Source organism: Palaemon carinicauda, chromosome 42 (assembly GCF_036898095.1).
Source record: "Palaemon carinicauda isolate YSFRI2023 chromosome 42, ASM3689809v2, whole genome shotgun sequence".
NCBI lineage: Eukaryota > Metazoa > Arthropoda > Malacostraca > Decapoda > Palaemonidae > Palaemon > Palaemon carinicauda.
Window position 1 is genome coordinate 57775664 of NC_090766.1, and position 15122 is coordinate 57790785.

Here is a 15122-nt window from a genome sequence, read left to right on the forward strand (position 1 = left end):
AGGATTTAGGTTATACTGTATAGCCTGGTGTTGTGGCCTGCAAGACTATTCAGCTCCTAAATGTATTCAAGGTAATATAATTGTTACACCAAAGGTAAAAGTTGAGGTTGGATGGCTGTTCCTGTTGGGGTAATTGTGCTTGTACCATTCCCCTTCAATTAGGGTTGTACCTCTGCTTATAATGTGCACATAAATCGAAGACTAAACATATGCATTTCATAATTTGCCTAATAAGTATCAAATGGAATTGCTGTCTTACTCTTCATTTATTCCATTTAGTCTTTTCCTACTTTATCTTATATTCACATCGCAATATGTAACCCATCAGGCAAGCCATTTTAGTGTCAAGATAAAATGGCATTGAGCTTACAGTAGTGGCCTCATTCCCCTAAAACAAAACACTATCAATAATCACAACAATTGCACTTGCAATACACACCAAAACAGGATTAAAAACAAAACTTGGAAGACCATTTCATTTGTGCTTTTTATTTATGTGTTAAAAAGAGAACTTCATAAAACTGCAACATTGATATTCACAGGTATCATAACTATCCTGTTTTCTACACAGTTCTTTCAAATACATAAGCATAAAAAACCTGGATATTATGACATGCTAGTTTATTGTAAAAAAATAATCCTAGAAGAAAATTTACAAAGAAATCACACATTAAGAAGCAGAACACTCCTGCTCTTCCATTGTTCAACACAAAACTCCACTTCATACACACACAAAATTGTGTCAATAAAGTAATAAAACAAAAATAAAAATAAAAGTCCAGAGCATAATGAATGACCTGCTACCATTTAAGCACCAACAATCGATAAATATACAAGATCTGAAGCGCATAAAATATCTGCAGCAATTAATTTTGCTCGTACTGTGGATAGGTTTAAATTACAATCTCCACCATGAAGGGCAAGACGATTATGAGCAAAAATAATTTAAGCCAGTCAGCAAGCTTGCCACATCTTACTGGTACCTTCAATAGTCATTATAACAGAATGAAATGTTTGGAAAATGCTTTCAAATTTTGTTTAATAAAGTGCAGTACTCTTGATTCAACCAATTACTAAGTTCACAAACTGCTGATTACTCACCCATATGAAAAAGTAACCAGCATTACTAGAAGCAGAGGATTGTGTTGACAACCTCCATGAATAGAAAAGATAAGGGACACACATCAAATGGAATTCATTTCAATACGAAGGTACTGGTTTTCACAACCAGAGCAAATTGGTAGAAACATTGGTAACAAGGAAAATGACAGATAACACAAGATTCTCCAGACAATACACAAGTTATGCAGTGTGAAGTACTAAGTGAAGGTAGTTCCCTAAGATCATTTCTAAAGAGGGAGTAATGGTGATTACGATTTGGAGTTACTTGCAATTCTCTTTATACATCCTATTATATACAAAATAGTGGACTTAGTTATAAATGAGTTGACACCAGTGTAAATACTTTGGCTGCACTGGTTAAGCATGAGGCAGAATTCATCTGATTGGATGAACCGACATTTGAATGAAGCTTTTAGCAATAACAGAAAAATGAAAATTATATGAACATAAAACACTTTATATGGACAAAATGGTTCACTGCTGACACGCTGGATTAATATGCTAAGGGTGCTCTGATACAGAGCAACTAGTCTGGTTTTCCTCCTCAAAATGTTTAGCTATAACATATTTGCTAGCATCCTTTTAAATAACGTACTGCAGACTCCATTTCTCCTGTAACATTTGTTAATGTGGAATAAATGTAAGAAATCAAAGAATCTGCATTTTAAAGAAAAATGATCCACATCCCAAATCAGAAGACTGCAAGATGATATGGAATGTTAGTGACTGCTATTTGATACATACATTTCCACTACTGCAATACTTCTCAAAGGTTATTACAATCAGCGTGATAAAAAATCCACAATAGCTCATCCAATAACCAGTTTTTGATCTTCTAAATCACAGGATATATCACCAACATTTAAAACATTAAAGACCTACAAAATGTGGAGCATATGTGAGATTAATAACTCAGCAATGAGAAGGATTGCTCTATAAGTTATAAGAGTGACAGGAACTGCACGACTAATGCAGAGATGAACTAATTTGGCTTATAGGAAACACTATGATTCACAGTGACAAGGCTTTATGTAATGCATAGTTTTTGAGATTAAAATGAAATATGAATTTTCAATGAAGTGAATCACAGTATATCATACAAGACAAGGAAGCTTTTCAATTTTTTTTTTTTTATAGTAATTTTCATAAAATATGAAACAATATCTTTCCAACAATAACTCATAGCACTAATCTTCACATTCCATTCCTGCATCCCTTGGAGCAATCTTAAAACGTATAATAAATATCACAATTCTACTTAATTTTAGTGACCTGGGCCAGTACCACATGTATGCTTAGTGTACAAATAAAGCATCTGGTTAAAAAATGCCTGGAAGGCGCTAACACTTGCATGGCAAGAGGAAGCTTTGGTTTGTTGTGGTTTACGGTCCACATTGAGCTGCATGCATTGCCATGTGCAGATGCCAATACAATTTCCATGGAACCCAACTCTCTAGATGACTAATCTTCACATCCAGATTACAAACCTAATTCACCCCCATGGAGTTTAAACTGTATGGTTACATACAATTTAAAAGAGGAAAATAAAATAGTGCAATTCTAGCCAAAAATGATCCAACCATTTGAAACTTTATGACTACCGACTAGGATAGGAATTTCCATTTTCTTTGCCAAAGATGGAAATTACAGAAAAGAAAATGGTGTAGGCAATCATATTGCACAAATGATGTTAATAACTATTAAATTACCTACAACAAAGAGATGAAACATCACAAGAGATCTGTATCCATGGTCTTCCTGCATCTTTTATGATGTTTATAACCATTCAGTGTTAGCTGATAATGTTAACTAATTATTGACCAGTTTTGCTTTCATGGTGATCAGGTTCTGAGATTTGAGATCTTCATTCATATCAGAAAAATGTAAAGCAATGCATAACAAGTCATTAGTGCTGAAGTCTAGCAACATTTACTTTCAATAATGAAATAAATATTGTTCCTCACCTTGAGTCAAAGCTATATTTTTTATTGAGTTAAGAGTTAGCTTTCCTTCAAAAATCTCAGTTTAAGCTAAAATTGACTTAAAACTTTATTCAATAAATAAAAAACTGTTTTTGTGACTAATAAAACAATAATTTTGAAAAGTTTTCCACAACGTGACTGAACAAACTTCATGTACAAAGCCCAGTATGTTATCAATGGATGGATTATTCAAACGATGATTTACTGTTGTTGACGTCGAGACACCTTCTCCTCTTCTTCCAGCTGAAGCCTTAACTTTACAACACGTTTCTGTAGCTGCGTCCACCACTCCAAGTTTTCTAATACCACATCCTCTAACTGCTGGGTATAAGCTGAAGTAAAAGAAATTCATACATTTGTCAGTATTGTATTACCTTTTTCCCCTCAAAAAGTGTTTGATGAATTCAGTGGTTAGGTTAAATAAAACTAAAATATAAATATGAATTCCCCAACCCCTAATTCAACTATCCAGTGGTGATCTATTGATACCATTATAAAATACACACTGAAAATTCACACTTCGGGCTAATTTCCTCAAGTTTTGCCAATCTGTTCTAGTTTACCAGTCATTAAGGGTTCTGAAAGTTCACAGCGTGTAACAGGGTTGGTCGTCTCTCTAAGATACGAACAATAAACTCAAGGCATTAATAAAAAAGCCTGAAACTACATGCATGAAATGACCACACAATCCTTAAGTAATATTTCATACCTTGAAATACATAAAAACTTACCATCAACATCATAGTCTACTTCATTCGTCATTTGATAAAGGGGAATTAGCATTTTGTCCATTTTGTCTCTGTGAGTGAAGTATTGCCCATGCAAGTCAACCACTTCTTCTTCAGCTTCTTGTAGAGCACTCATTGCTACTTGGAAAGCTTGCTGATCTGCGCTCATTTCATTTTCCTGCAAGCAATAGATCCTATTAAGATATGTTGAATAATAAATATTACAATACTAAAACTAAAATCTTGCTCGCTATTTGTGTTTAACTAAATTTCTATTGTAGAAGTGACAGAACTAAGGAGAGAAAACTAAGATATCCATAGACCATTGCCAGTGTTCTCAAGATAGAATCAAAGCTCATGTAAAATTACAAAGCTACCGATTGAAAAAATTAAAAATAAAGTATGAATGAAAATGCATATTTTTTTATATACATTAATCAAGTGTTAACTATGTAATTAATTTCATAGTTTATTCCCATAAGGAAAAACATTTCACTTAAAAAAAAATATAAATAAAAAAAAAGAGGAAGAGAAAGAAGATAGAACAGTGTGCTAGTGTGTATCCTCAAGCAAGAGAACTAACCCAAAACAGTGGAAAACCATGGTACATAAAAACAGACTGGGGAGGGGAAATGGTCTATATATGCAAAGATCATACACATGGAATACAAAATAAGAGGACAGTAAAATGGGTAGCCATCAATTATGAAAAAAAATTTAGATGAAACAAATTGCAGTCATTCCTTGTGTATTTGTTGCAAATGCCTAGTGAAGGTTTATGATGAAAGTTGCCACTCATCATGAGCAGTAAAGCTTAATGGAGCTAATAGTTCATTCATATACATAACTGCATGAATTACAAACCAATATCTAAGAGACCTGGGAGAAGGGGAAAAGTATCAATGAATACTTGAGAAATTTAGGCCTTATAAGAAAATAGAGAAAATGTTTGTAGGATTCATTCATTATCATTATTACTAGCTAAGCTACAACCCTAGTTGGTTAAGCAAGATGCTCTAAGCCCAAAGGCTCCAACACGGAATAATATAGACCAGTGAGGAAACGAAACAAGGAAATAAAACTACGAGAGAATTAATGAACAATTGAAATAAAATATCTCAAGAAATGTACTCACAAATGTAGTTTATATGTGAAATGCATTTCAATTACCTATGAGTGGTCCTATTGACAACCGCAAGAAGTGTAATGATTTCACTAACCATATAACTACTTCCCCTTACAGAATTACAAAGTAAAAATCCAAACAATAGTAACTTTCGGTCACTGATCGAAAAGATCTAAAACTTCAATACCATGGTAAGCTTTTTTACATCATCACTTAATGCACTCAGTAGTATACCCATTCACAGAAAATTGGGTAGTTGAATCAGTAGAACTTTAAAAGTTCAAAGTAGGAGCAAATGTTTTTATGTTGACCAGGCTGACACAAGTCTTTTTATTGTTTATATAAGACATCTGTTTTCAACATTGTTAATAGTTTATATAGGACATATCTGTTTTGACGCTGTTACTGTTTTTAGAATGATATATTGTTAATTTATTCCCATCATTTATTTATTTCCTTTCCTCACTGGGCTAATTTTCCCTGTTGGAGCCCTTGGACTTATAGCATCTTGCTCTTCCAACTAGGGTTGTAGCTTGGCAAGTAATAATAATAATACTGTATATACAATTACAGTTTCAGTTTAGTACCAAATATAAAAAATACAGTACTTACATTTAGTGCCGACAGTCTAGAGTAATCAGGATCACCTGTGCCATTTTCATTAGGTTCTTTTTCTGTGGGAGTTTTACAATCTTGTCTGGAATCCTCAGAAATTCCTAATTCCTTTACACGATCTGCGTATCTGAAAAGAAAAAAAATATTGCTAGATGAAACCATTGTAAAAAAAATTAACTGAGTATAAAATAATTGTCAAAATACATCAACAACAGTGAATATGAAACTTGACATTTCAATTAGTTTCATGATATATGACATCTGTAGAACTATAAGCATTAGTTCAATCATTTTCAAGCATCATATAATAACAGTTCTTACATCATAATCCACAAATAAAATTTCAATACTTAAACCCTAAAACAAGCACTAATATGAAAAAAAAATCTTATCTTCATGAAATGTGTGCTACCGTTACATTTCATCTGACACATCGCAACATAACCACGAATACCAAACGGTTAACCACATACCAGGAACAAGTGGTTAACCACCTACCTGGATCAAAAAGATCTTTAACAGTTAAAAACATATAACTTAAGAGAGGAAAGATAGAAATAGAGGGTAGTAATATTAGCCAAAACAACTATGGTCAGTGAGTATAATCAGAAAAGTGAAGGTGGGTGGACTGTATCAAGGATGACCTTCGATCAGAGGGATTAACTGGTGATGAGGTGTGGGACAGAGGTAGATGGAGAAAGCTGACCAGAAACATCGACCCCACATAGAACTGGGAAAAGATGTAGACAAAGAAGAAGAAGAAGAATATTATATTAAGATCTTTAGTATGTCAAAAAATCTAAAAACTCTTAAATTCTCTCTTTAGAAAGTACTCATAAGAGTAAATGACAAAGACCGCAATACTCGACTTAAAACTACTATAGATGTATTTACACCACCAAAAATATGCATATAAAACAAGAAACAACCCATTACAACCAACTGGCAAACAGAATGGTAAATATATGATGCTTTAATTTCTAGCCAAATATATGAACCATACATTTTTATAACTAACTACATGTTCTCTATCTTGCGTTTTATCCATTACCATAATAATAATAATAATATCCGTTCATGTGTTTTCCTACCCCACCCCATATAAAAACAATTATGGGGATCCCAGTGGAAAACCGGGATTTTTGGCTGGGGCAGCAATGAAAAATTACAAATTTTCTGAAGTAATATGTATTATTCATTACTATACAAACCAGTCCTTCAATGGGAGTGAGTTTCCAGTGTAGCTGGAATTTGGCTCTTGAGATTTAAACAAGTTGGCGGCAATTAGTGGCAGGGAAGCCTAGCACCCGGCCAGTACATTGAATAACCACTTTGACCTTAAGCTGGGGCTTGGAGTGTGGATAAGGCAAAAATAGTATAACTTGATGGACTCTGGTTTGTACAGTTAGGAAAAATATAAACTACTTTTAACATTGATCATTTGTTTCTGCATGATTACAACCCTTTGTCCTTTAATAGGATAGTAAAAACTCCAGTCACTTTCCAAGGTAATATTTGAAGGCTACAGGCTAGGTACTGTTCAAATGACAGGTGGTCATGGATGAACTCTTATCCTTGAAGGATACTGTGTATACAATGTAAAGCGATAGTAAACTGGTGGGTTTACATAACAAACCATCCACCCCCTGGGGAATAAATACTTTTTATTTTATTTACAACAGAAGTTACCCAGAAGTGAAGCATACTTGCAACCATTCCCATTCCAGCGACACAACGAGGCAACTGCTGCACCTGAAGAAATGGGAAAGAAGAGAAAGAAATGCCGGTCATTCTCACTCTCCTCCTAGAGTGATGGCACAACTGATATCTTAGATTTGCTGCTTCTTGTCCTGTGTGAAGCAAGGTTTGCTCCACTACCTGTTGAGAGCTACCACCAATCCTATGGTAAAAGTATCCAAGCGCAGGTGGGTGCATTCCCATAATAAGTGGTCTGTAAAGGTGGTCTGATGCTTTCAGACAACTTTCAATACTCAACCCATTGACATGTTTTTCCGCAAGGCTGAGGTAGATCCGATAATCTGGCTGTGTGAAAGAAACCGTGGTGGTCGTCTTGTTCCATTGGGGGATAACGTGACCAATTGTAGCACGAAGCCAGAACAAGGTTTTAGGATCTCTTATTCCTTACGTACTGAAGCAAGAGTGTGTCGGCCCCTTTTAGTACTGGTTTGGTCACTTTTGTAGGAAAGAGCTAAAGGATTGGACTCATGGCTGCCTTGCTTTGAGATCCTGCCCACCAACTCCTAAACCCAGGTAATGGCGATCTTATATTCTTCAGAAAGACTAGCAACACTGCAAAAGATGCTGCTCCCTAGTCGCTTCAGCTGGGCTGCACAGGGCCGGTAAGGACCTATTGTCCTTGGCCTTTGAATGTAGAATGCTTAACTTGTTTTTTTACCGTTTTAATGTAATATTTCTATTTTTTTGTGTACTGTACGAAAAAATTTTTACAACTAGGTATGCTTGTTAAAAAATTACAAGATAGGTTTGTACAAAATAAAATTAACACTTTACACAAAACTACTTCATGCTATGATATTCATACTGTGTAAGGCACAAGCCATTCTTACTCAAGATCCATTCAAAAATACTTGGACAAAAAAATGTCTAAAATAATAACTACTACTGATAATCTTATTGTCAATCAAAATAAAACCAGCTTAGGCATACTTCTAATAAATCCATTACCTGAGGATTTTCTTCTGTATATCCGAGTGAAGACTACAATAAAAATTTTCATATCTCTATAAACTCTTTCCATTCTATTCTCCTGTAAAGCATGTCATAGCGTAATGAAATTTGAATAGGCAACACAAACAAAAATAAAACTTCTGGTTAATAGACAAAGGAGTCTCAAAATCTTTGGAATTGTCAATTCCCAAGCCTACTACTTTCCTTACCTAAGCGTATTGAGTGTGTGTTCACAGCAGTTCATGCCAGGGCTTATCATTGCAATCATACAGGTTTTGCTCTTGTCTCCAATAAAGGAATCTCTAAGAACTTGAGTAAGCTTTGATGCCCTGAATGGTAAATGTGCTCCCTTGCGACCCAGGGCCCTAATGCATTCCTTCAGTGCAAGCAATGACTTGTTAATTTCGGCACCTTCCATTCCTGCAAATGAAATATAATTTACTAAATCATGAAAGAAACCAGAAACTTTTTGATGGCTATAATAATGAAAGTATCAGGTACAGACCAGTGTGAAGGCTCAGATATTCATTGGGAGCATAAATTACAAGGGTACTATGGCAAAAATAAAATACAAGCGTGGGAAGAAACAGTGCCTAATTAGAAATGCAACCATACAAAGATAACACATGCTTTAAAAATTTCATAATGAAGATAAACATATGACTACAGTACTAAGAATAAAACTAGTTCACTAAAAAAAAATAATTTAAACTCTGGATTTCATATGTATTGAGCTTGTGATTACAAATAATGGTTACTGCTCCCTTCTTATGCAAATACATAACAACCCCTTCTCATCCTCCTTGTGTTCTCAAACAAAATAAAATATTGAAAGCCTCTCGTAACAAAAAGCCAATAATATCTCCCTATATTACAAAACAAAACAAAATACAGTAAAACAAATTGTTTTTAAAAAAGATGCTTACGTGTTTGTCTGTTGGCACTGGAAGTGTCAGCTCCTCTCTCATTACCTGCCAAGTCAATAAGAGAGAACTTGCCGTGTAGTTTGAGTCCCTTTTCTCTGTTTCTTAAAATAATCTGTAAAGAGAAAATCACCAATTAAAGGCAGAAAGAAGATAAATTCAAAGCTTGGTGGTTGACTGGTCTTGCACATAATGCGGTAAATGGGAGATGATACTGATTTTCTGAAGTCAGAAAATAGGATCCTACAGTAATCAATCATTTAGGAAAAGGAACAATCCCATAGGAAAGAATAATTTAGGAAAAGGAACAATGCCATAGGAAAGGAGTTTACTTAAACAGAAACGATCACTTTCTGTTCAATTACTATGAAACAAAGAAAGTAAAAACTCATGCATGAAAGGATAGCCTTACAATATTCATAGGTCTCCAAAATATTGATTTCAGTATATTTATAAGGCTATTTCCTTAAATATTTAAAAAAAAAAAAAATCCTGAACACCAATAAAACACCTGAAGATGCTCAATGTGCAAACAAACACATTGTACAAATTTACTTTTCGTTCATTCAACGAAAAACAAGATGCCATTGTTAATTCTTAACTCCTTATAATTAATGTTTGTTATGTGAAAGTTGAAATATTTAATAATTGAGATGTTCTTCACTTTCAACATGTTAGGCCTGAGTCATGTGGGAGGGGCCATTGAGTACACAGCTTTTATACTGCTATTAAAGCAGCTCAATAATATATGGACCGCTGCAATAACAAACTTCTACTGTGGGTTTCATCTCCTTCCAATCATTATTACTATACTCAATTTTTTTAATGAGGCGCATTTGCACAGACTTGCAGCGGTGCCCTTTTAACTCGGAAAATTTTCCTGTTATCTGATTGGTTAGAAATTATCTTGTTCAACCAATCAGCGATCAGGAAACTTTTCTGAGCTAAAAGGGCACCCCTCCGAGTCGGTGCAAATCAGCCTCACTAAAAAAAAATTGACTATAGGTGAAGGTAAGTAAACTAAACACAACATTATAAACCCAAGATACAATAGGGTATATACTTGCCTGGAAGACAGCATGAGAACGCGATGACTGGTTATTCGCAGCAGTTTGACCAGAGGTCCGGACTTGGGAACCTAAGTTGATAAGCTTCAAGACATCATCGACAGACTCGCAAACACGCTCTTGTAAACCAACAACTTGTACAACGTTCTTACCATCTTCTAAAACTCTTAATTTGGTTTTTTCATTTAGAAGATCAAAAACCTATGGACAAAAAGCCATAATGTCATTAAAGATCATAAAACTCTTTTTACTTCAATTTATGAACGTTAAAACTCATCACCAAACCCTGAAAATAGTCATAACATTATAAGCAACAAGAAACATATAAACAAACATCACAGTTACCAAACCAAAATATATGAATAGAACACGATTGCTCACCTTGCCACCATATATCTCAAAGAAACTTGCTGATATTTGAAGATTAAGGCTTCTGTACTTAGGACTCTTTTCATAAACGAAAACATCTTTTGCTACCATTGCATAAACACCTTTTGCACAATCCTGGCTTTTACCTTGGAAGTCTCCACCCATAGTGTGCGTCTTACCAGAGCCCGTTTGGCCATATGCAAAACAAGTTGCCATTCCACCTTCAAATATAGTCTGAACTAAAGGTCTCGCTGTATACCTAAGAAAACAAGACGCAAAGGAAATGAAAAGTCTACGTAACCAATACGTTTCTCTTAATAGATAGAATTTTATAGTATACAAAACAAGAAGTGAACTAATTTTAACTGGATAGCACAACTATATGACTTAACATTCAGTTCAAATAAATAACACCAAGTAGTAGTGATATCATAGGTTCCTGGCCACTACGAATAAGGCTATCTAATATATAATTAAAGCTAAACTATATAAACATTTCATTGATGGGCAATAATGAAAATCCTATAGGAGTATATAATTTGTCATTTAGTTACAGGAAAGGAGAGGACAAAGAGAGGACCTACTATAACTACAAAACCCATAAGGTTTACATTCATCAGACTAAATTCAACTGCATGCAAGCAGAAAAGAAGCCAACCCAAAACAAACTGTAAAGTATAAAACTCTTCATTTGATAAAGTCTACTATATAATAATATGCATTACTAAAGTTTCATGAGAAGCAATTCACATTGCAAGGCGGTTGCCAAAAAGTTCTATTTATTTAAAATGAGATTCTAATTTGAAGCAAAGTAATGATGAAGAAGTTGGCCATGTAAGTGTAAAAAGATTAAGGAGAACTTTTAAAAAGTAAAAGCAGAAAGCTTAGACAACCTGTGCAACTAATATGGACCTAAGGCTTTTGTACCATTCAAGTTATTAGTGCAAATTTGTCAATATTTTATGAAAAATAGCACAGTAATAATGACATTATGATAATACAAAAATATGACTAACAATATACAGTATATTTAACATTTCCTCTCCTGCACTGGCAGAAATAAAAAATAAAATAAAAAGGGCCATCATTCAGTAAACACTAAACTTCAGAACAGTTTTCAGGGTTTTGGTGAGAATAACACCAATGTCTGTGAGGTTTAGCACCCACTTGCAATAAGACTAAAAAAAATTAAGAAGAAAAAGAGTGAAATATATAAATCTACTTGAATGAAAGAAAATAAACTTACTTGTATACCAATTCGTTATTACAGGATTCATCAAATGCATAGTCAAAGCGGAAATTCTGATTCTCGAGATACTTTGTAAGGTCTACCTTCGTGCGTGGTTCATGGACATACAAGGTGTTTCTCTTGGGAATAGTAATAACATCAATTTCTCTCCTATTATTTTCTGAAAAATATAAACATTGAGGATATTAACTTATCTCAATCTATCCTGGTGACAGCCAAACTATACCTAAATAGTTAAAATTAACCATCATTTCCAAATACGGTATTGTACAGTATACTAAAACTCCAACACTTCATACACAAGTGTGGTTTCAGTTTATACATGACGTCTATTCAACATCATTACTGGTCTTAAAATATTTTACATCAATTATTCATCACTTTTGTAGTTTACTTATTTCTTTTCCTCATTGGGCTATTTTTCCCTGTTGGAAATCTAACTTCTCCTGCTTTTCCAACAAGGGTTGTAGCTTGGTTACTAATAATAATAATACAGTAAACTGTACCTTTCTTATTTAGAGGTCTCTTCCTAACAGCTACAGTGATCTGGTGCTCTTCCAGAGGGTCTCCATCTTTCAAAGTCCTAAACTCTAGCTGTGACCTGTAACAATATCAAATGCAGTAGTACAGTAAACACTTAAAACCACTGAGAAAAAATTTACACTATTAAATGGAATACACCAAACTCTTTTAAAGTCACTGAGAAAAAATTTACAGCATTAAATACAATAGAGAAAACACTTGAAACAACAGAAAACCTTTGCAATATCAAAAATATTAAATGCAGTAAACATCTGTAACCACTGAGAAAAATAATTTCAATATTAAATGGAACACACTAAACACCTCTAAAATTAGAGAAAAATTGTACAAAAAATACAATACTGTATAGTAAACACTTAAAACAAGAGAAAACCTTTGCAATACCAAAATACTAAATGGAATATAGTAAACAATTAAAACCATTGAGAATAATGTAAAAACTTAAAAGTCTTGGGTAGTGCCATACCCTCTGTACCATGGTCTTCCACTGTCTATAGTAGGGTTAGAGTTCTCTTGCTCGAGGGTACACTCAGGCACACTATTCTATCTTATTTCTCTTCCTCCTGTTTTGTTTTTGTTAAAATTTTTCTAGTTCATATAGGTAATATTTATTTTAATAATGTTACTGTTCTTAAAATATTTTAGTTTTCCTTGTTTCCTTTCCTCACTGGGCTATTTTCCCTGTTGGAACCCCTGGGTTTAAAGCATCCTGCTTTTCCAACTAGGGTTGTAGCTTAGCAAGTAGTAATAATAATAATAATAATAATAATAATAATAATAATAATAATAATGTTCTTCTTAAGCCGTGACTTACCTAAATTCCCTAATCATATTAAGGAACTCCCACTGTGGATTTCCAGGGTCGAGATTCATTAAAGCTTCCTTTTCTTCTTTCTTCTCTGCCTGCTGTTTCCGTCTTTCCTCTCTCTTCTTTTGTATCCGATCAACTTCCTTAACAACGTTACTCCGTCGGCGAGCTGGTCGGAAAGGTCGAGGGATTAAGATTCGATAATTCAGAGGATACTTTCGACTGAATACATGACCCAAATATCTTTGCACAAATATGTGATATTGATGTATCAAGGATTTATATTAATTCACTGTACAGAAGATACACTTTGCTAATATACTGCACTTTACATATGACCTATTATGTCGTTAATTGATAGGTTGAAAAATTTCTTTTTGTTTCATAACTAAAAGTCTAAATAAAATCCATTTATCTAATGGACTTGGAATAATGGAAAACTTAACTGTTCCCATTATACAATATACTGTACAGGTATTCAATGAAAAGTAAACTTTTGAATATCTCAAACTACAAACATAATAATACTTTACTACTGTACATTACTAAAATCAATGAGTACTCTATTCATATACAGTACTTAAAAGTAAAATCAAAAGCTTGTCTTTCAGAAAACTGTAAAAGGATGTACAGTACATTCTTAAACATGTAATGGCCCTCTTTTTGTTTAGCCACAATACTGCACTTCTTTTATATGTGGAACTAAGTAAAGAATCAATTTTAAACAAAATACATGAATCACCTTAGCCAGAGGCATACAATTCCCTTGAAATCATATTTACCTGAAAAATATCCTCAGTAATAAAATATGATGATTAACCTTCATCTATATTCCTTGCATAAACTTGCAAGAAACTGAAAATTCTAGAAGTTGATACAATGTACAAACTAACCAAGAGAAACATTTACATGCTACTGTACCTAAGCATATTATTTCCTCAGGGATCTTTTTCTCTATCATCTTCAACATGTATTTTTCTTGATACATGAAGATATTTGGAGTAAAACACACATTTGAGAGAGAGAGAGAGAGAGAGAGAGAGAGAGAGAGAGAGAGAGAGAGAGAGAGAGAGAGAGAGAGAGAGAGAGAGAGAGAGAGAGAGACAGAGAGAGAGAGAGAGAGAGAGAGAGAGAGAGAGAGAGAGAGAGAGAGAGAGAGAGAGAGAGAGAGATCAACAATATGAAATTAAAATAATACTATCCAGAAGACTTATGCTACATTATTTACAATTTTGTCATAGTATGTTTTGCTTCGTATAATGTGAAGAGAGAGATTAAAATTTACACCTACAGTAATATACAACTTACCAATAGTGCCTACAGCAACAGCAATTCCACGCCCTACAGTAAGAATTACAGCTTTCTATAAAAATGTTTTCCCAAAATGCAATAAAAAGGATTCCTAATGGCATGGGTACTGCTTTCTTGTAGAATTTCAGACAACCACTATCATCACATTACCTCTCCAAAAACTTTGGTAAATCATTACTACTGGCAATGAACCATGCTTCAAAAAAGCCTTATGACTTCTACATGCATAGAAAATCTGAACCCATTTTTTTCTTTTTATATCATTAATGTACTCTTATTTCCTACAAATCAAAATAATTAATGTTTAATGAGGAGCTACACATCTTTTACCTTAAATCATTAAACTGATAAGGGCAATATTTCATCTCTATTCTGGGGGATGGTGGAATAACTCCATCAACAAGCATGATCTCTTTGAGGCTTTAAAATATTGCACAAAAAATATCACTTACACGCTGGTACTGATGCTGCTTTACTAACTGTAGATGTTGATATATTTTCTGTTGATCTTGCAGGAGTTTGGCCAATCTTGTTTTGCAAGGCATTCGATCGTATTTCTCCATTCTGAGT

General features: G+C 33.9%; 1 protein-coding gene across 1 annotated transcript in view; it reads right to left on the reverse strand.

Annotated features, from left to right (window-relative positions):
- Window positions 1-469: 469 nt before the first annotated feature.
- The window catches only part of LOC137633176 (kinesin-like protein KIF2A), a 118551-nt gene continuing 103898 nt past the window's right edge, over window positions 470-15122 (reverse strand). Inside the window, exons 4-14 of the mRNA XM_068365333.1 lie at window positions 15005-15116; window positions 13248-13410; window positions 12397-12491; window positions 11888-12050; window positions 10654-10900; window positions 10273-10473; window positions 9209-9320; window positions 8492-8702; window positions 5571-5700; window positions 3836-4010; window positions 470-3436 (exon numbers count right to left, since the gene is read on the reverse strand). Coding sequence (XP_068221434.1) covers window positions 3306-3436; window positions 3836-4010; window positions 5571-5700; window positions 8492-8702; window positions 9209-9320; window positions 10273-10473; window positions 10654-10900; window positions 11888-12050; window positions 12397-12491; window positions 13248-13410; window positions 15005-15116 — 1740 coding nt within the window. The 3' untranslated portion in view covers window positions 470-3305. The remainder of the gene's footprint in view (window positions 3437-3835; window positions 4011-5570; window positions 5701-8491; window positions 8703-9208; window positions 9321-10272; window positions 10474-10653; window positions 10901-11887; window positions 12051-12396; window positions 12492-13247; window positions 13411-15004; window positions 15117-15122) is intronic.